We start from the raw sequence: 20,917 nt of genomic DNA, 5'->3' as shown, positions 1-20,917 counted from the left end.
AAGGAAAGGTCTGTTAGAATGTTTTTCTTGTTTTCCCCCTTCTCTTCCGCATGCCTCTTTGCCTGTAGTTTTTTCCCTTTTTTCTTTGCTTTTCTCTTTCCTTTCCTTCTCTTATCACGGTTCTCCTTTGGCTACAAATTTAATAAAAAGGGAGGAAATGTGGGAGTAACTTTAGGTTTGCAACTCACAACGACCAGCAGCTCCGAGTGCTAGGAAAACCTATGCTCCTACAGGCCTGACAGGAACACCTGCAGGATGGGGTGCTCTGCTCTAGCGAGCCTCTGAGAAACCGTCTCCTCAGTGATTGAGGTCAGCGTTTCCAGGAACAGAGAGACAAGGGCCTCAGGGCATGATTCCCCCAACTCATAACGCCCTCTTTTCATAGGGACAATAATCCTATCAGTCTGCTTTCCACCTTGTAGCAATATTTAGAGCTTCCTCATAGTGCGGTATTAATCCTGAGATGCTTGGTTTCTAAATGTTATATACCTTGTTTGCTTATGTATGACTGGAGGATGCGTCCATCAATTGTAATCACTTCCGCATTAAATGAGCTTGCAGGAGGTCGACTGGAGGTCTGTCACCTGCCTGCTCTCAGCAGCTCCAGGTGTCTTGTGTTTTAACTCCGCATCCCCCACACCCACCTCGATTGAGTGTAGCTGAGGGACCCACAGCAACAGAGTGTCATTGGGATTTTGATTGGAATTGTATTAAATCTGTATAATGCTTTTGGTAGTATGGTCATTTGATAATATTAATTCTGCCCATCCAAGAACAAGGGAGATCTTTCTATCTTCTAAGGTCTTCTTTAATTTCTTTCTTTAGTGTTCTGTAGTTTTCATTGTAGAGGTATTTCACTTCTTTTGTTAGGTTGATTTTTTTTTCTTTTTTTGAGGCCATTGTAAATGGGGTAGTTTCCCCTTTCAGAAGATTTGTCACTGATATACAGAAATGCCTTTGATTTATAGGTGTTGATTTTGTATCCTGCTACTTTGCTGAATTCATTTACTAGTTCTAGAAGTTTTCTGGTGGAATTTTTTGGGTCTTCTAGGTATAGAATCTCATCGTTGGTAAATCGTGCTAATTTGAGTTCTTCTTTTCCTATGTGTATCCCTTTAATTTCTTTCATCTGTCTAATTGCTCTGGCCAGTGTTTCAAGACCTATGTTAAACAGAAGTGATGAAAAAGGGCATCCCTGTCTTTTTCCAGTTTTTAGAAGGAATGTTTTCATTTTAATTCCATATTCTTTTAAGAGGTTTGCTTAAGCATTAGGATTAGGCCACATATATCTATGATTCAAAAAAACAGGTTCTTGCAAGGCCAAATTGTTTTAAAAATGAAAAATTTGACTTACCTTATTATGTAAAGTACTGGGAAAAATGGTCTTTGCTCTCTAAGCCAGGAGATAAAAGCTACTGTTCTGGCAGATTCTGGTGTATCAAGTTCTGGAAGGTCTGTCTGTTAAATAAAACCAATGTACTCTAATTATATATTTAATGTATGGACTATAGTACTCCTCAAATTTTAATGTTGCTGGGTTGGTGGCACACATCTGTAATACTAGCTATTTAGGGAGTCTGAAGTGGGAGAGGATCTCAAGTTTAAGACCAGCCTGAGCAATTTAATGAAGTCTAGTCTAATTAAAAAAAGAGGTGGGGGCTAGGGATATAGCTCAATGGTAGACCACTTGCCCAACATGTGTTCAATTCTCAGTATCAGGAAACAAAACAAATAACAACCACATATATTAAGTACCTGGTGATTTTGTTGCACCAGACACTAAATACTTTGGGCTTGGAGTTCATTTTGTTTCTGTTGCTGTTATACTAACGCAGATAAGAGGCAACACATAGGTGGATGGGCATGGCTGTGTTCCAATAAAACCTTAATTACAAAAACAGGTGCAGACCTCCTTAGGTATATTTTGCTTAACTCTTCTCTTCATTTTATTATGATATTTAGAATTAATTGGTTCATTCAGATGGTTATTACAAAGATCACGATTCTTTATTGCTTCATTACTTAAAGTACCTGGTCATCTAATCCAGTAGTTTTGCTCCGGGCCTGAAAGCTACTGCTAATCCTGGCTATAATTTTTTGGGGGAAGGGAGTACTAAGTATTGAATCAGGGGTACTTTACCATTGAGCTATATTCCCAGCCCTTTGTTTTTTATTTTGAGACAGAGTCTCTATGAGTTGCTTGAAATTGAGATCCTCCTTCCTAAGCTTCCCAAGTCACTAGGATTTACAGGTGTGTAACACCACACCCGGCCCTAGCTATAATCTTGACATAAATCTTTTTTTAAATGTATGAAACCCCTAATGACATCTATGAACAGTCATAGAACCCTGATATATAAAAGTTGGATACAAACTGGCAGTAGGGACTGAAAAATGACACTATATGAGATGATCTATTATTATTTTTTTTAATAGTTTTTTAAAAAATAATATTTTATTTCTTAGTTTTAGGTAGACACAGTATCTTTATTTTACGTTTATGTGGTTCTGAGGATTGAACCCAGTGCCTCATGCATGCTAGGCGAGCACTCTACCACTGCACCACAACCCCAGTAGTGTTTTTTTATTAATATTTATTTTTTAGTTGCAGTTGGACACAATACCCTCATTTCACTTATTCATTTTTATGTGGTGCTGAGAATTGAACCCAGGGTCTTGCACGTGCAAGTCGAGAGCTCCACTGCTGAGCCAGAACCCCAGCGCCCCCGAAATGATCTATTATTAATTCTAACTTTATAATTCAAAACTATCCATTTTATAAGTGATTTATCATGGGTTATTTCAATCATTCCTCCATAAGCAAAAACATTCTAATTTTTTCCCCATGGTACTGGGGATTTAACCCAGTGGCACTCTACTGATGAGCTACAAACTATATCCTCAACTCTTTTTAATTTTTAAATTTTGAGACAGTGTTTCTGTTGAATTGCTGAGGCTGGCCTCAAACTTGTGATCCTCTTGCCTCAACCTCCTGAGTTGCTGGGATTACAGACATGCACCACCATGCCTGACTAAGAGCATTCTTATTTTACAAATCTGATTACTGAGTGACTTGTCCAAAAACACACAATTAGTGACAGACAAGAGTCCCATTATTATTTTTTTCAATAATTAACATTAATTCAACCAACAATGACCACCTATTATTTGTTATGTAAACCAGTACAGCAAATTAGTTTAATTCTCTCTCCAAAGCAGCAGCTTAAAAGATCTTGCCAAGCTCTTACTCTCTTACTCTCCCGCTCTCTTTCTCTCTCTCTCTCTCTCCTCCCTCCCTCCCTCCCTCTCCCTCTCCCTCTCCCTCTCCCTCTCCCTCTCCCTCTCTCTCTCAAAACCTCCTTCTCTTCTGCGACTGGCCGCTACGGTCCTGCTAATAAAATCTCGACAGGTAAAAAAAATAAAAATAAAAATAAAAGATCTTGCCAAAAATAAGAAATCACTTGTCAAAACCAAAAATGTCACAATGCATTAATGCCATTTGCAGCAAATCCTTTTTTGATCATTAACTAAATTCAATGCTTTCTCCTCAAAATAGAATACTGTGTTAAACACATAAGAATAGACAAATCAATAATGCAAATCGACAAAGAATGCCATTAAAACATAGGCATGGTGATGCACGCCTGTAATCCCAGCTACTTGGGAGACCGAGGCAGGAGGATGTCTTAAGCTCACCATTTCAAGGCCAGACTTGGAAACAGAGCCAAGACCTAGTCTCAAAATACAAACAAACAAGACAAAAATGTAAAATGAGAGTATTTTCAGTTTGAAAGGAACATAATGTGGGTTTATTTTCTCATTTGGAGAAATACACAATATGAATTTCTGATTTCAAAATAGAATACTCATATTTTTGTCACATGTGAAGCATCCTTTAAGTCATCTATAATCACTAAAATAAAAGCATCTTACCATAGTCTGTGGAATTGATGCATAGTTTTGAACTCCTAAAACTTGGGTGAGAAAATTTTGTGCACAATTTTTTCCAACCCAAAGCATCAGTACCTGTGAAACGAATAAAATTATTTTGAGAGGTAGCCTAATAGTTTATTCACTCACCTTTACCACTACCACTTAGTATGCTTTAAAAGATCTAAAGGATGAGTATATTTAGTGAGTGTACAGCCTGTAACTGAACTAATAACAATTCAGTATTTACTGGGACGAGACATTTCATGCATGGCATAAAACAGAGGCTGTGAAGGCAGCAAATGGCCAACAGGAATATGTAGGTTAAAGAGTACGTCATCTGTTCAAGAAGAGAAATATTAAGAGGAATGAAGCCAAATGCTAAAAAAGATACACTAGTTAGAGGAAGAAGGGTCAAGAGTTGTCAAACTACTCACAGAGCCTGCATCCATGAGGAAAGCCCCATCTCTACTCAGCTTCTCCACAGAGAGTTGAAGGATAGGAGGCTGAGGTATGGTTCTGTCATTGATGTTGAGTGCTCCCTGGGGAATTAAACAAAAGATTAAGGCTTTCAGGAACAGAAAATACAGTCATAATTAACAACAAAAAGGAACGTTACCTCTAAGAGTATGGGCCTTACTAGGCAAATTATAGTTATTCACAACTAAATATGAAGGATACAGAAATATTTACCACTTATCTAAACAAAGCCACTGTGAATCCCAAGAAAGCCAAATTAACTTTTTTTTTCAATAGTGGGGGTTGAACTCAGGAGTACTCGACCACTGAGCCACAACCCCAGCCCTATTTTGTATTTTATTTAGAGACAGGATCTCACTGAGTTGCTTAGTGCCTTGAAGTTGCTGAGGTTGGCTTTGAACTTGCGATTCTCCAGTCTCAGCCTCTCAAGCCACTGGGATTATAGGCGTGTGCCATCACGCCCAACTCCAAATTAACTTATTAATTTTTTGGTACTGGTGATTTAAAGCAGGAGTATTTAACTATGGAGCTACATCTCCAGCCCTTTTTATTATTTTTTAAGACAGGTTCTCTCTATTGCTTAGACCCTCACTAAGTTGCTGAGGCTGGTCTCAAACTTGTGATTCCCCTGCCTCAAACTCCCTGAGTTGCTGGGATGGTAGGTGGATGACAATGTACCCAGCCAAAATTAATCTCTGATCTTAACTAGCTTTAAAAACAAATGTGACAATAGGCTGGAGTTGTGTCTCAGTGGTAGAGTACTTGCCTAGCATGCATGAGGCACTGGGTTTGATCCTCAGCACCACATAAAGTAAAATAAAGATATTGTGTCCACCAAAAACTAAAACCATTGAGTTACATCTCCATGATTATGATAAAGATCATGATAATAACAATGCTAATAATGGTGGAGGTATTGATATAATAGTTATGATCTATATGGTGCCTATGGCCAGGCACTGTTCTAAGCGATTTACATATACTAATTCATTTAATGTTCAAAAGCACAAAAACATCAGAATTCAAAAATTAAGTACAGCAAACAAAATTAAGTGTGGAAAATAAGGACAGGAAGAGAGTGTACTTGTACAGGACACTATTACTCTGTGCTTTTGCTTTCAGCATCACTCCTATCTTGCACTCCCTGTTGTTTGAGAGACCTGTTCTTTTCACTTTAGTGATGAGGCTTTTAGCTCAATACTAGTAATACAGTACTTTGAAATTTCTGGCCTTGGGAAAAGTGGGGAGCAGAAGAGACTATAACCCCAATACACCCAGTGAGAAATTTCCCCCAGAGATTTTCACATGTGAACTAAGAAAATGGAGCTTTGTCTTTTTCAGATGGTGAGGAAAGGAAGTTGCTCTGTTTTCTAGTCTATATAGAGAAGGCTGATCAGAAACTATGAAACTAATGCAGAGTCTTTAAATCTTAAAGTCTAATAGATTCTCTCTAGTGGTATCCATATTATAGAAATAATAAATTACATTTGATATTTTTGTTAATTTGTCATGATGTTATATTTTAATGTGAAAAAAAAGTAAAGCCTACTTAATTGAACACACTTAACTGAACTTAATCCAACAGGATTAATCTACAGTTATATATACATACATTTATTTTTGTAATATAAATTAATAGGGGCTGGGGATGTGGCTCAAGCGGTAGCGCGCTCGCCTGGCATGCGTGCGACCCGGGTTCGATCCTCAGCACCACATACAAACAAAGATGTTGTGTCCGCCGAGAACTAAAAAATAATAAAATATTAAAAATTCTCTCTCTCCCCTCTCTCACTCTCTCCCCTCTCTCACTCTCTCTTTAAAAAAAAAAATATATATATAAATTAATAATGTTCACAAGAGTTTTCATTTGCAAAAACAAAACAAAACCCTCACATTTCACAATTTAAGTTATCTAAAATTCTTTTTTTTTTTTTTTAGTTCTCGGCAGACACAACATCTTTGTTGGTATGTGGTGCTGAGGATCGAACCCGGGCCGCACGCATGCCAGGCGAGCGCGCTACCGCTCGAGCCACATCCCCAGCCCTATCTAAAATTCTTTACATTTTAAAAGGTTTTAACCAAAACACTATTTTCAACATACAATATTTAAACTTGATCACAATTTTAGAAAGATTATGACTTCATGCTTATGACTTTAACCCCAGTAAATTTTCTATCAAAAGCCAAAAACATTACAACTTGGATAAGTATTTTTTCTTTAATTCAAGGACACTGTTACACTGAACATTGACCTAGGTGTTCAGGTATAATCTTATGCTCAAGATACAGATCAATTTGTTTAAATAAATAAGTAGGTTTCTCTGGTCAATTTGATAATCTCATACTTTCTTAGATCTGCTCTAGAGATTTGTCTTTGGAAACTGAAAGACACTATTTTCCAGAGCTTCCCTAAACTGAACATTTTTGTAGTTTGTTATTTATTTATTTTTTGGTACCACGGACTGAACACAGGGGCATTTAACCACTGAGCCCATCCCCAGCTTGTTTTTTTTTTTTTTTTTTTAATTTTGAGACAGGGTCTTGCTAAGTTGCTGAGGCTGATCTCAAACTTGAGCTCCTCCTGCCTCAGCTTCCCAAGTCACTGGGATTACAGGCATGTGCGACAGTGCCTGGCTCTAAAATTTCTTTACATAAACTTAGCAAGCAATAAATAAATAAAAATTGGGCTGGGGATGCGGCTCAAGTGGTAGCGCGCTCGCCTGGCATGCGTGCAGCCCGGGTTCGATCCTCAGCACCACATACAAATAAAGATGTTGTGTCCGCCGATAACTAAAAAATAAATATTAAAAAAAAAAACTTCTCTCTCTTAAAAAAATAAAAATAAAAAGAAAGAAAGAAAGAAAGAAAGAAAGAAAGAAAGAGAATTTTAATAACAGATCCTTCCGTAATTCTGTACTAGACTAAATATGACATTAAGCTTATAAACCTTCAAGGAAAAGCCACTAAAAAAGGAAATTGATCTTACCTCATCAGAGAGATTGTCAACTCTATACAAACTGGGATGTGTTGTAAGCATAAGGTAAACCAAGGGCTGATTTTTCACTTGACACATAGCAAAGATGCGTTCATCTAGACGAGCATTTGTCCCAGTCTGGAATGATTTCTATAACAAAAAGCAAAACAAAATATAGAACTTTGTAAATGTTAGTTGTAAAAAGATTATCTTCTGACAGAATTGGAAGATTTAGTGTAAATTATTTAAAAAATAATATTTTAAAAATATTAAAATATTTTAAAAATCTTTTTTTTAAATTTATTTTTTGGTGTAGATGGACACAACACAATGGATTTATTTTTATGTGGTGCTGAGGATCAAACCCGGGTCCTAATGCTCATGCTAGGCGAGCACTCTACTGCTGAGCCACAATCCCAGCCCTTAAAAAATCTTTTTTTTTTTTTTTTTTTAAAGAGAGAGTAAGAGAGGAGAGAGAGGGGAGAGAGAGAGAACTTTTTTTTAATATTTATTTTTTAGTTCTCGGCGGACACAACATCTTTGTTGGTATGTGGTGCTGAGGATCGAACCCGGGCCGCACGCATGCCAGGCGAGCGCGCTACCGCTTGAGCCACATCCCCAGCCCTTAAAAAATCTTAAAAAATATTTTTTAAGAAGTCACACACTTCTTAAAAAAAAAAAAAAAAAAAAATATATATATATATATATATATATATATAAAATACATATATTAAATAGAGTATTAAATGGTGACCATAGGTTTATTTAAATGTCTTAAGAAATTAATTAACAAACCATGGCAAAGTTATTTGATCTCCTTGGTGTCTGTTCCCTAATCAATAAAATAGGGTCATCTCTTACTCCTTTCCATCAAAACCTCATTATTCTCTATGAAGCTAATTAATGTGCTCAGCATTTACTGAAAGAAACTACACTCTATATGCCACATAGAGAAAGTGACATAATGATTAACACTACAAGAAGGATGACACTACACTATAGATAAAATAAGGACCAATGACACCCATTAAGTGCTCTATAAATGCTGAGTGATAATTGATGATGGCTATCATTGTTTCTTCCACTGTTAAATAAATAAGCAATGTACCAAAGCTTAAAAATCAATGACGGGGCTGGGGATGTAGCTCAAGTGGTAGCGCGCTTGCCTGGCATGCTCGAGGCACTGGGTTCGAACCTCAGCACCACATACAAATAAAAAATAAAGATGTTGTGTCCACCGAAAACTAAAAAATAAATATTTAAAAAAAAAATCAATGACGATGGTAATACAAATGAAGACAACTGCTTAGTAGAATAGTATTACAGTGAGGGCTGGGGATGTGGCTCAGGCGGTTGCGCACTCGCCTGGCAAGCATGCGGCCCGGGTTCGATCCTCAGCACCACATACAAAGAAAGATGTTGTGTCCGCTGAAAACTGAAAAATAAATATTAAAAAAAATTCTCTCTCTCTCTCTCTCTTAAAAAAAAAAAAAAAAGAATAGCATTACAGTGAGATTTAACTGGTGATTCAGCTTTGTGGGGAATAATGAAGTTTTGAGGTAAGGTTTTTAAAAAGTTCCAGTTGATGAAAAGGAGTAAAAAAGAGACAGAGGGAAACAACAATGAAATTATGCTTTGAAACAAATGCACTTGCTACAAATAAAAGATGATGTTATGGTTTAGATGTGAGGTGGCACCCAAAAGCTCATATATGAGAAAATGCAAGAAAGTTTAGATATGAAATGATTGGGTTATGAAAGCCTTAATCTAATCATGAATTAATCTTCTGATAGGGATTAAATGGTAACTATTGGCAGGTAGGGTATGGTTGGAGGAGGTGGGTCCCTGGGGGCATGCCTTTAGGGTATATATTTTGTCCTTGTTGAACAAAACTCTCTGCTTCCAGTTGCTATGTTCCCAGCTGCTGTGCTCTGCCACACACTTCCACCATGATGTCTGCCTCACATCAGGACCCAAGGAATGAAGTCAACCATCTACAGACTGAGACCTATGAAACCATGAGCCCCCAAATAAACTTTTCCTCCTTAAAATTGTTACTATTAGGTCTTGTTGGTTCAAAAGTCATCCCAATTAAGGAATAGTAGGTTCCCTATCTCACCTGGAAGAAATTATATATACCAGACAGGCAGATCTTTTTTTTTTTTTTTTTCCTTTGTACAAAGGATTTAACCTACTAGGGGCACTTAACAAGTGAGCCACATCCCTGGCCCTTTTAATTTTCTATTTTGAGACAGGGTCTCACTAAGTTGCTGAGGCTGGCCTCAAACTTATGATCCTCTTAACTCAACCTCCTACAACTGTTAGAATTACAGGCATACACCACCATACCAGGATACAGGTAGACCTAGGGAAGTGAAAAAGTACAGAAATTAATAAGATCCAGAGCAGTCTTTGATCAGTGCTTTTAATAAAAAGCATTAACACGAAGCTAGGTTTTTATTTATTTTGGTATTGGGGATAGAACTCAGGGGCACTTTACCACTGAGTTACATCTAAGTCCTTCTCTTTTGAGATTGAACAGGGTCTTGCTAAGTTGCTGAGGATGTCTTCAAATTTGTTATCCTGTGCCTGGCTTAACATGAGCTTTTAAATAAAAATTTATGAGACCTGGGATTGGTAGCACATGCCTGTAATCCCTGAAACCTGGGGGGCCGAGGCAGGAGGATCACAAGTTTAAGGCCAGCCTTAGCAACTTAGTGATACTCTGTCTCAAAATAAAAAGAGCTGGGTATGTAGCTCAGTGGTAAAACATCCCTAGGTTTAATCTCCAGAACCTAAATAAATAAAATAAAATAAAATAAAATAAAAATCTATAAGGGAAGTTTACTTAAAGTATAATTCTGGACACGGGACAAATAAGCCTATTCCACCAGCCTAGAGTTCTTTCTCTTGGGGGAGGTAAAGAAGGTACAAAGAACAAGCAGGGGAGACATAAATAATGAGTCAAATGAAAAGTCCTATAAATAAAGCTATAAAAAGTGCCTCAGGAGGCTGGAGTTGTAGCTCAGTGGTAAGGCACTTGCCTAGCACATGTGAGGCACTGGGTTCAATTCTCAGCACCACATAAAAACATAAGTAAATAAAGATACAGTGTCCACCTATAACTTAAAAAAAAAAAAGGCTATAGGATCACAAAAGGAAAGGCAACTGGGCATGTGGCTCAGTGGTTAAGCAATCCTGGGTTTAATCACTAGTACCAAAAAGAAAACTCAACACCTAACTCCTGTGTTAATGCAGGAATATTCAGAGATTAAATGATTAGACCATAAAAGCTAGAACCTAATAGGTTCATCCTTATTTGAATGGACTAAGTGGGTGGTAACTGCAGTAGATGGGGTGTGGCTGGAGGAGGTATGTCACTGGATGTGTCCTAGAAAAGTTTTCCCAGCAGCCCTTTCCCCCGGACTGGCTGTCATGTGGCAATCCTCTGCCATCCCCTTTTGAGGTGATGTTCTGCCTCACTTTGGGCCCAGAGCAATAAAGTTGGCCCAACAGAGACTGAACCTTTGAAACCATAAGCCAAAATAAGCTTTTTCTCCTCTAAGTTGTTTTTGTTGTATACTTGGGACATAAGGACAAAAAGCTGACTAATACACAATAATCCATGATCTTGAATACTTTTTTCCCCCCAGTACCTGGAATTGAATCCATGAGTGTTCTACCTCTGAGCTACATCTCTAGCAGTGTTTTGAGACAGGTTCTTGCTAAACTGCTCAGGCAGGCCTCAAATGCATGATCCTCCTGCCTCAGCCTCCCAAGTCTCTGGGATTGCAGGCATATATCACCCCATCTGTTTCATATCCAACACCTATCATGTGCTTATTCCTCCAGTCTAACTTTGACCAATATTTCCCCATCCTCTTCACCCCTGAGTCTCTGGTAACCACCATTCTATTTTCTGTTTTTGTTTGTTTTTTTAGGTTCCAGGTATAAGTGAGAACATGGAGTACATGTGTCTTCTTGTGCTAGAAATAAAATATATGATTCATGTTTTGGAAAACTGAATTTTTTAATAACATTTTAATGTTTAGTATCTCTTATGCTCAAGGCACTTGCTTTAAATCAATTCTTAAATTTCTTTGGCTGTAAATCTTTTCAAGTTTCAAATAAGAGGTCAGGTCCCTATCCTCAGAAAATTTAACTGACATAAAGTTAAATAATGTTTAGTGTTTCACATAATAAAAATTTTGGCTTTTGTCATTTTCACTGTGCTAGTTTCTGGTTTTGTTTTTCTTACCTGTTTAAGGAGAGCCAATACAAAAAGTGGAAAAAGTCTCAAAGAGAAAGGAACCATGAGTCCAGGCTGCTGGTTACTTAAGACTGAAGATCGGTAAGCTGCAAGAGAGTCAATGACGGCATTCACTAGAGCATCTCGGGCGTCACTCAGACTGGCAGTCATGGACCTGTCAACAGCTAATTGAGGTAAGGACAGGGACAAGAGACAAGACAAAATTTAACAACTGCACTGTAAGCATAGATAAGGTAACTTTTTAAAACTATATTGAGCCTCTCTCTGATTTATTATAAACATAATGAGCCAAAATTTACAGATAAAAGTATGCTCTGGAGAATCAAGCTAACCTCTTTTGAAATTTCTTTTTAGTTGTAGTTGGACACAGTATCTTTATTCCACTTCAAACTCAGGGTCTTGCAGTGCAAGGCAAGCACTCTACTGCTGAGCCACAACCCCAGCCCTGATCTGCCATTTTCTTAGCTGTATGCCAGTTTGACAAGAAACTCAACCCCCCTGAGCCTACATTCCTTTCTTCGTAAAATGGAAAAACTACTTATTATTAAATTGATTAAGCCACCATTTTAGTTTATACCACTGAGAAAGGGAAAAACCCTGAAATTAAATAGAAAAGGGAGGCTGCTTTTCTGTCACATGGAGTTTTTATTTTAGAAAATTATTTAGACAAATTTTCATCATCAGTTATGTCACTGTTTTGTTTTTTGGTACCAGGGATTGAACCCAGGGGTGCTTAACCACTCACCAAATCACATCCTGGCCCTTTTTCATATTTCATTTAGAAACAGGGTCTCAGTGAGTTGCTTAGTGCCTCATTAAGTTGCTGAGGCTGGCTTTGAACTCAGGATCCTCCTGCCTCAGCCTCCTAGCCGTGGGGATCACAGGCGTGCGCTACCATGCCCAGCAATTATGCCTATACATGTTTCTGTATACCAAAAACATTTTTTTTCTTAATACTAAAAATAATGTAATTGTTTTGAAGACTTCTCAACCTGCAACTAAAATCAATCCATGTGGTATAAAAAACATATTTAATGATGTTATTAAATGCTATGACCAAAATTTACATGTAGGTTGGAAACAAAAATATTATTATCAAAAACAACTCTTAACACTTCATCAACTCAAGATAACTCTGATTTGAAAGATGACAAAACATGAAAAAATGTGCATACCTGGCTCAACCAAATATGGTAGCAGAACTAATATATACAAAAGGTATTGTGAGGCTTAATGGGTATGAGGTCCTGGGTTTTAATCCCTAGCACCACACACAAAGAAAAAAAAAAAAAACTATCGTGAAGATTTCTTTTTAAATCCATAAATATTGCCTGATACTTATTACTGTTATAATAATAATGATCATACTGTTATTTTGAGGTGGTCTTGCTAAATTGCTGAGGCTGGCTTTGAACTTGTGATCTTCCTGCCTCAGCCTCCCAAACCACCAGGATTCAGGCATGCAGTGCCACGCCCACTGTTTGTATTTTGCAGTACTGGGGATTAAACTTCATGAGAGAACATAGTCTAACAATGAGCTATTTTTAAATTTTGAGATAGGGTCTTGCTAAATTGCCCAAGCTGGCCTGGAACTTGCAATCCTTATGCTCAGCTACACAAGTCTTGGAATTACAGGCATCTGCCACCATGTCCACTCCATGATCTTCAAATTTTGATAACATAATAAGACTAAAGTAAGGACTGGATCCTCTAACCAGGCTCGATGAAAGAAAATTTTCCCAACAGGAAATTCAGAAAACAGTAACTATTCCCGTTATAAAGTAGATTTAAATTTGAAGTAAATGGGCCCTGTGAAAGTCTTTCCTGAAGGAGAAAGGTGGCAAGAATGAAACTGGTATTAAATTCTGTATGTCTGAAAAGAGGAAAAAAATATCAAGAAGGAGACTAGGGGTATGGCTCAGTGGCAGAGCACTTCCCTAGCAAGGTCCTGGGTTCAATTCCAAGTACCACCAAAAAAAAAAAAAAAAAAAAAAAGACCACCAACCACCACCAAAAAACCACCTTATTAAGCACTAATTTTTCATTATTTTATTGCTTTTTTTTTTAAACGTATGACTGTAGAATCCATTTTGATATGATTATACAAGCATGGAATATATCTTATTCTAATCAGGACCCCATTTTTGTGGATGTACATGGTGTATTCATATATGTATATAAAAAATTATGTCAGATTCATCTCACTATCTTTTTTTTCCCTATCCCTTCTCCCTTCCCTTCATTCCTATTTGTCTAATCTACTGAAGTTCTATTCTACCCCCACCCCTTATTGTGGGTTAGCTTCTACATATCAATAAAAACATTTGACCTTTGGGTTTTGGGGATTGGCTTATTTCACTTAGCATGATAGTCTCGGGTCTATCCATTTACTGGCAAATGTCATAAAGTCATTCTTCTTTTTTTTTTTTTAAAGAGAGAGTGAGAGAGGGGGAGAGAGAGAGAGAGAGAGAGAGAGAGAGAGAGAGAATTTTTAATATTTATTTTTTAGTTCTCGGCGGACACAACATCTTTGTTGGTATGTGGTGCTGAGGATCGAACCCGGGCCGCACGCATGCCAGGCGAGCGCGCTACCGCTTGAGCCACATCCCCAGCCCCAAGTCATTCTTCTTAATAGCTAAGTAACACTCCATTGTGTATATATACACACGACAATTTGTTAAGCATTAATATTAACTATTCTGTTAGATATAGTCATTTTAGTTCAAAGGACATAAATATAAATAGAAAATAGTTTAGTGGTTGCTTAAGGTCAGTGAGAGATGGAGGAAGGAGTGGGCACTAACTGCTAATGGGCATGAGATTCTTTCTGGGTGATAAAAATGTTCTGAAATTAGATTGTGATGATGACTTTATAACTGTAAACTTTCTAAAAATAATGGAATTGTAAACTGCAATGGGTGAAATCATAGCAGCAGATCTTTTCAATGAAATAGTTACAATCACCCAAACATTGAAACCTGTAAAGTTAGTTACGTAAAAGAAAACAAAATTAGGTGGATTTGCCGAATGGTATTTACTTGCTTGTTGTTACTTGATAACAACTCTTACCCATATTGGCCAATAACCCCGAAATTGCTTGAACATCAGCTCCAAGAAAGATTTCATTTAGAGTCGAAACTACTGGCAAACACAAAGTATGGACACGAATTCTTCTTTCACCTTTGGGAAAACACACAATAGTAAGGCACAACTATATACAAAAAAGATTACGTTAAACTCATTTCAACTTAACCAAGTAGGATTATAGGAAGCAGAGACCTATAAAAATTTTAGTTGGTGAAAATCAAAGCTTTTTTTCAACTATAAATTTTTTTTTGTTCACATTATTACAAAATAGATAACGGATTGTATTTAAATGATAGTATGCTAGGGTTTTTTTTTAATTTTTAAAAATTTTAATTTGTTATAAGTATGCTATGTTTTTATAAGTCTCCTTTCTAAATTTTCTGGTTACTTCTTGTCCAATAAAATTTCTGAGTTAATATATATAAAACATCACTACTCTTGCTTGTTTTATAGTCTATTTTTTGACATTTTAGCCTATTTTTGACATTTAAAGTTTAGAAAAACTTTATACTTCTTAATCACAGAAAGAAATTTTTGTATGTAAGTTGTATATGAAATATAAATTTTGTTAAGGCTTGGATCCTATTTCCAAGATATTTCATTATGTATATGCAAATATATCCACATTTGAAAAAAATTCTAAATCAAAACCACTTCTAGTCCTAAGCATTTCAGATAAGAGATGCTCAACCTGTATATGATTCCATTTTTTGACACTCCTGCAAGACAAAACTCTCAGTGGTTACCAGAGGCTGGGGATGGGAGAGAGAGAATGGTTACAAAAGCAAAGGGTGATGCTGGGAATGATGGAACCAATTATGTCTTTATTATGGTGATAGTTACATGACACATTTGTCAAAACTTGCGAATTTTACATTCAAAATGGTTCATTCAACTGAACTAGTGGTGCACACATGTAATTCCAGCTACTTGTGAAGCTGAGGCAGAATCATGAGTTTGAGTTTAGCCTGGGTAACTTAGTGAGACCCAAAGAGTTTAATACCAGTTTGAATCTTGCCACCTTTCTCCTTCAGGATCTCACTAAGTTGCACAGGCTAGACTCAAAATAAAATTAAAAAGGCCCAGTGATGTAGCTCACAGGTAGAACACTTGCCTGGCATACTTGAGGCCCTGGGTTCAATCCCCAGCACTGCAAACAAACAAGTGACATCAACACAAACCAACCAAAAACAAAAGAAAAAGGTGCATTTAGTTGTGGAGTAACTCAGGAACAGGGTATGTGCTTAGCATGCACAAAAGCCATGGGTTTGATCCTGGGTACCACCGAAAAAATAAAACAAAATAAAAATAATTGTCTTTTACCATATATCAATTATAAATTTTTACAATGAACAGAAAAGGGACTGAGCTGGGTTTTTTGTCAAATAAAAAAATGGTACCTAGAGACAGAAATCCATCTTACTTTACATTTATAGTGTGTCATATTAATTATAATCATACAGAACATTCCTCTTAAAGGTTTTTATTAAAGTGTCCTTACTTCACACTTTCCATAAATTTTGGAGGGGCTATAAAGATTGAATACATATAACACAGAAAGTCTCCTCCAAAATTAAGGAGAATGTTAACAGAGGTTAGGAGTAAAAAATCTTTAAAATAAAAAAGCAAATTAACATGCCCCACATCAGATTAGGTTAAAACACAAATTACAAATTAATTAGGAACAAATAAATCACAACTTAAAAAGTGTTTTCTGATGGTCAGGTGTCATAGTATGTACCTGTAATGCCAGCTAGTTGTGAGGCTGAGGTGGGAGGATTACTTGAGCCCAGAAGTTTGAGGCCAACTTGGGAAATATAGCAAGACCCCATCTCAAAAGAAAAAAAAGCCAAGCGTGGTGATGCACAACTGTAATCCCAGTGACAGGAGGATCACAAATTAGAGGCAAGCCTCAGCAACTGAGTGATACCTGTCTTAAAAATAAAATAAAATAAAAAGGGCTGGGGATATAACTCAGTGGTAGAGCACCCTTGGTCCAATTTTCAGTGCCACAAAAAAAAAAAAAAAGTGTTTTATCATCAGTTTTTTCAAAACTTAACTCAAATATCACTTCTGTGAGAACTTTCTTGTCTACTCTATCTTGAAAGAACAACTGTTGTTTATCCTGTTTACTATCTGATTGCCTATTAGAATTAGGTTATATAAAGGAATTTTTCAACTGAAAAACCAGTGTTTAATACATAGGAGATTCTCAATAAATATCTGTGAAATAAATGAATAAAAAAAATCGTTTAGAAAGCCTGGTGTGGTGGCAAACACCTGTAATCCCAGCAACTCGGGACGCTGAGGCAGGAGGATAGCAAGTTCAAATCCAGCCTCAGCAAAAGTGAGGTGCCAAGCAACTCAGTGAGACCCTGTCTTTAAATAAAATACAAAAAAGGGTTGGGGGTGTGGCTCAGTGGCTGGGTGCTCCTGAGTTCAATCTCCAGTACCAAAATAAAACAGAATGAAACAAAATCATTCAGAAAACTAAAGCCAAACACGTTGGCTTTACCAATAACAGAAACATAGCTCTTATGATTGGGAATACTCTTTTGGCTTAAAAAAAAAAAAAAAAAAAACTCCCTCGGGGCTGGGGATGTGGCTCAAGTGGTAGCACGCATGCATGAGGCACTGGGTTCAATTTTCATCGCCACATAAAAATAAAATAAAGATATTGTGTCCACCTAAAACTAAAAAATATTTTTTTTAAGGAAAAAAACCTCCCTCCAAAGAAAAGTTTATTATAGGCCACAGAGTACCACATCAAAAAACTTTAATATAATATTATGCATACAGTTAACAATACTCTCTCTTAAGAGGATAGAGCTCATAGTTTTTACGATAATTAAAGCAAACAAAAAATATACCTTTGCTTGATGTGTACAAGAGTGCTGACTGAAAAGAAACCAATTGAGTGTCAGTAAGACTTTCTTCTACTGACATCTGTACTGCATACCCAGCATCAGGATTGACATTGGGCAAAGAGAGTAAGTCTGTTGACCTAACGAAGAAGTTCCCATGGAAAGTATGAATGGAAAGACCTAAAAGAGAAAAAAAAATTATCAAGATGACTTTTATATATCTATATGTGGATATTTACATTTTATCCTAATCATTTATTAGACAGTAAAAAAGTTCAATAATACACAGTACTGAATGAGGTTGAGGAGTAATAAGTGTCATCGTTGCTGTCATCTTCTTTTTTTTGTACTGGGCTTTGAATCCAGTGGTGCTTAACTACTAAGCCACACCCTCAGCCCTTTTTATTTTTTATTTTGTGACAGGGTCTCATTAAGTTGCTGAGGGTCTTGCTAAATTGTTAAGGCTGGCCTTGAGCTCATTCTCCTGTCTCAGCTTCCTGAGTCACTGGGATTTACAAATATGTGCCACCACACTTCTTAAATTAGAGTGAGGATACAAATTTTCAAAAACTATTAGAGAACAATTTGGTAGTATTTATGAAAATTTTAAATGAATACTTATTTCGACTTTAGCAATCTCTTGTTTTTATTTGTCCTATAGACTCATTCAAGTGCCAAATTTCTATGTATAAAATAATTTTAAGGGGATATAGCTCAGTTGGTAGAGTGCTTGCCTTGCATGCACAAGGCCCTGGGTTCAATCTCCAGCACCACACACACACACACACACACACACACACAAAAATAATAATAATAATTTTAAACAGACCGATGTGTAACAGCAAAAAAATTTTAAAATAGTTATGGGTAGGAAAATAAATAAATTGTGATGTTCATTTTATTGAATACTGGAATGAGATAAGTTTTATATGAATTAAAATTAATGGATTTTTTAAAAAATTTTTTTTGTTGTTGATGGAGCTTTATTTTATTAGTATGTGGTGCTAAGGATCAAACCCAGTGCCTCACATATGCTAGCCAAGCACTCTTCCACTGAGCTAGAAAAAAATTAATGGATTTTTAAGATTTATTGAGTAAGCATCCACTCCAGCAACTTGAGAGGCTGAGGCTGGAGGATTGCAAGTTTGAGGCCAGCCTTGGCAACTAAGCAAAAAAAAAAAAAAAAAAAAAAAAAAAAAATGGTGGGGGGGCTGATAATGTAGCTCAATGGTAAAAAGCAATTGGTTTCAAACCCTAGTACTGCAAAACAAAAAAGAGTAAGTTTCTTGGCTGGGGTTGTGGCTCAGTGGTACAGCGTTTGCCTAGCATGTGTGAAGCACTGGGTTCAAGTCTCAGCCCACATATAAATAAATGATTAAAATAAAGGTCCATCAATATCTCAAAATAATTAAAAAAAAAAAAGAATAAGTTCCTTGGTAACAAATTCTTAAAAGAAACAATTAAAAAATTAAACACTGAGTGAAAATATCTATTTATGCAAATACAACATGATACTTAAGTATTTAAATGTACAGAAAAGTGGAATATACACCAAAGTGGTTACAGTAACTAAGAACAGAGTGAAAATGTACTTGTGTGTGTGTGAGAGAGAGTGCACATGTGCATGTGTGTCCCCAAACACAAGCCAATATAGGAGTTTAACTGTAGCAAAAATGTATTTAATTTAATTTAATTAAATTATTTATTTTGTGGTGCTGGGGATCAAACTCAGGGCTTCTGGAAGAAAAACAAATGTATATTTTGCTTATGAAGTAAAAATCAACTTTAAAACAGCAATCAGAAAGAAAAAAAGGGTGTAGGTCTACATGTACATAGGCATCTAAGACCTGGTTAACAACAAAAAAATAAACAAAAAACACGTGCAGTGGTGTATTGACTATAATCCAAGCAATTCAGAAGGCTGAGGCAGGAGGATCTCAAGCCAGCCTGGACAACTTATTGAGACCCTGTCTCAAAGAAAATTTTAAAAAGGGTTTGGTGGCTTGGGATGCGGTTCAAGCGGTAGTGCGTTCGCCTGGCATGCACAGGGCGCTGGGTTCGATCCTCAACACCACATAAAAATAAAAAATAAAGATAATGTGTCCACCTAAAACTAAAAAATAAGTGAAAAAAAGAAAAAAAGAGTTTGGGATGTAGCTTAGTAGTAGAGAATGCTTATCTAGCATTTGTGAGGCCCTGGGTTCAATCCCCAGTACCAAATAAATAAATAAGAAACTAAATAAGGTAACCACAAACTTTCTTAAATCCCTAGTAGCAATAAATAAAATAAGAGAAACCTAAATAGGTTAACCACAAAGTTTTGTTAGATTAAACACTCTAGGAAGTGGGCAAAGGCTAGTTTATTGACATGTCCCCAGGCTGTTTGTGAAAAGTAAGTTACCACTGCACACAGTGGCACACACCTGTACACCCGGCGACTTGGGAGGCTGAGGCAGAAGGATCATTAGCTCAAAGCCAGCCTAGCAACTTCGCAAGGCCCAGAGCAACTTAGTAGTGAGACCCTGTCTCAAAATAAAATATAAAAAGAGCTGGGGATGAGGTTCAGTGGTTAAACACTTCTGGGTTCAATCCCTAGTACAAAAAAAAAAAAAAAAAAAAAAGGTACCTATAAATAGCATCCAACTGGCCAACTACAACAAGTCATAAGCAATTTTAATATGTATTTCTCCTAATTAGGAACCAATATCTGTAGAAATTGACACTTTGGAGGTCTGGCAATCTTCATAAATAGAATCCAACAATTGTATACTTTGAAACAAGTGGGGCTAGGGATGTAATTCAGTAATATAGCTAAAAACTTATATAACAGGCCCTGAGTTCAATTCCCAACACTGAAGAAAAACCCTCAAAAACATAAATGCTGAAAAACTATTAAATAAAAATCAAGGGCTGGGGATGTGGCTCAAGCGGTAGCGCGCTCGCCTGGCATGCGTGCGGCCCGGGTTCGATCCTCAGCACCACATACCAACAAAGATGTTGTGTCCGCCAAGAACTAAAAAAATAAATAAATATTTAAAAAAATTCTCTCTCTCTCTCTCTCTCTCTCTCTCCTCTCTCACTCTCTCTTTAAAAAAAAATAAATAAAAAAAATAAAAATCAATTCAGCAAGGCTGAATTATTATAATGATGGGTAACAGATAAGTTCATATAGACAGATTTGAAAATAAATCGGATGTTAGTAGATCCTTATCTTTTTTTCCCTACATGTCTCATATATTTTTTTCCACTTAAAAACATGATTGTCTTATTCCTGTTATACAGCAAAACATTGTTATATGAATAAAAAAGTAG

At 36.6% G+C, this 20,917-nt stretch overlaps 1 protein-coding gene across 7 annotated transcripts in view; it reads right to left on the bottom strand.

The window, feature by feature from the left end:
• SEC24A (SEC24 homolog A, COPII coat complex component) overlaps positions 1-20,917 on the bottom strand; it is an 81,387-nt gene that overhangs the window by 14,453 nt on the left and 46,017 nt on the right. For all 7 annotated transcript variants that reach the window (XM_081295005.1, XM_081295004.1, XM_081295002.1 and 4 more), the window contains 7 exons: positions 17,612-17,785; positions 14,724-14,834; positions 11,643-11,818; positions 7,397-7,534; positions 4,368-4,472; positions 3,934-4,026; positions 1,355-1,458 (listed from right to left, as the gene is read on the bottom strand). In XM_081295005.1, coding sequence (XP_081151131.1) covers positions 1,355-1,458; positions 3,934-4,026; positions 4,368-4,472; positions 7,397-7,534; positions 11,643-11,818; positions 14,724-14,834; positions 17,612-17,785 — 901 coding nt within the window. The remainder of the gene's footprint in view (positions 1-1,354; positions 1,459-3,933; positions 4,027-4,367; positions 4,473-7,396; positions 7,535-11,642; positions 11,819-14,723; positions 14,835-17,611; positions 17,786-20,917) is intronic.

This window comes from Spermophilus citellus (genome assembly GCF_964194105.1).
Source record: "Spermophilus citellus genome assembly, chromosome: 1".
Taxonomy (NCBI): Eukaryota; Metazoa; Chordata; class Mammalia; order Rodentia; family Sciuridae; genus Spermophilus; species Spermophilus citellus.
Note: the sequence above shows the minus strand (reverse complement) of the source record. Positions and strands in the feature narration are given on the sequence as shown.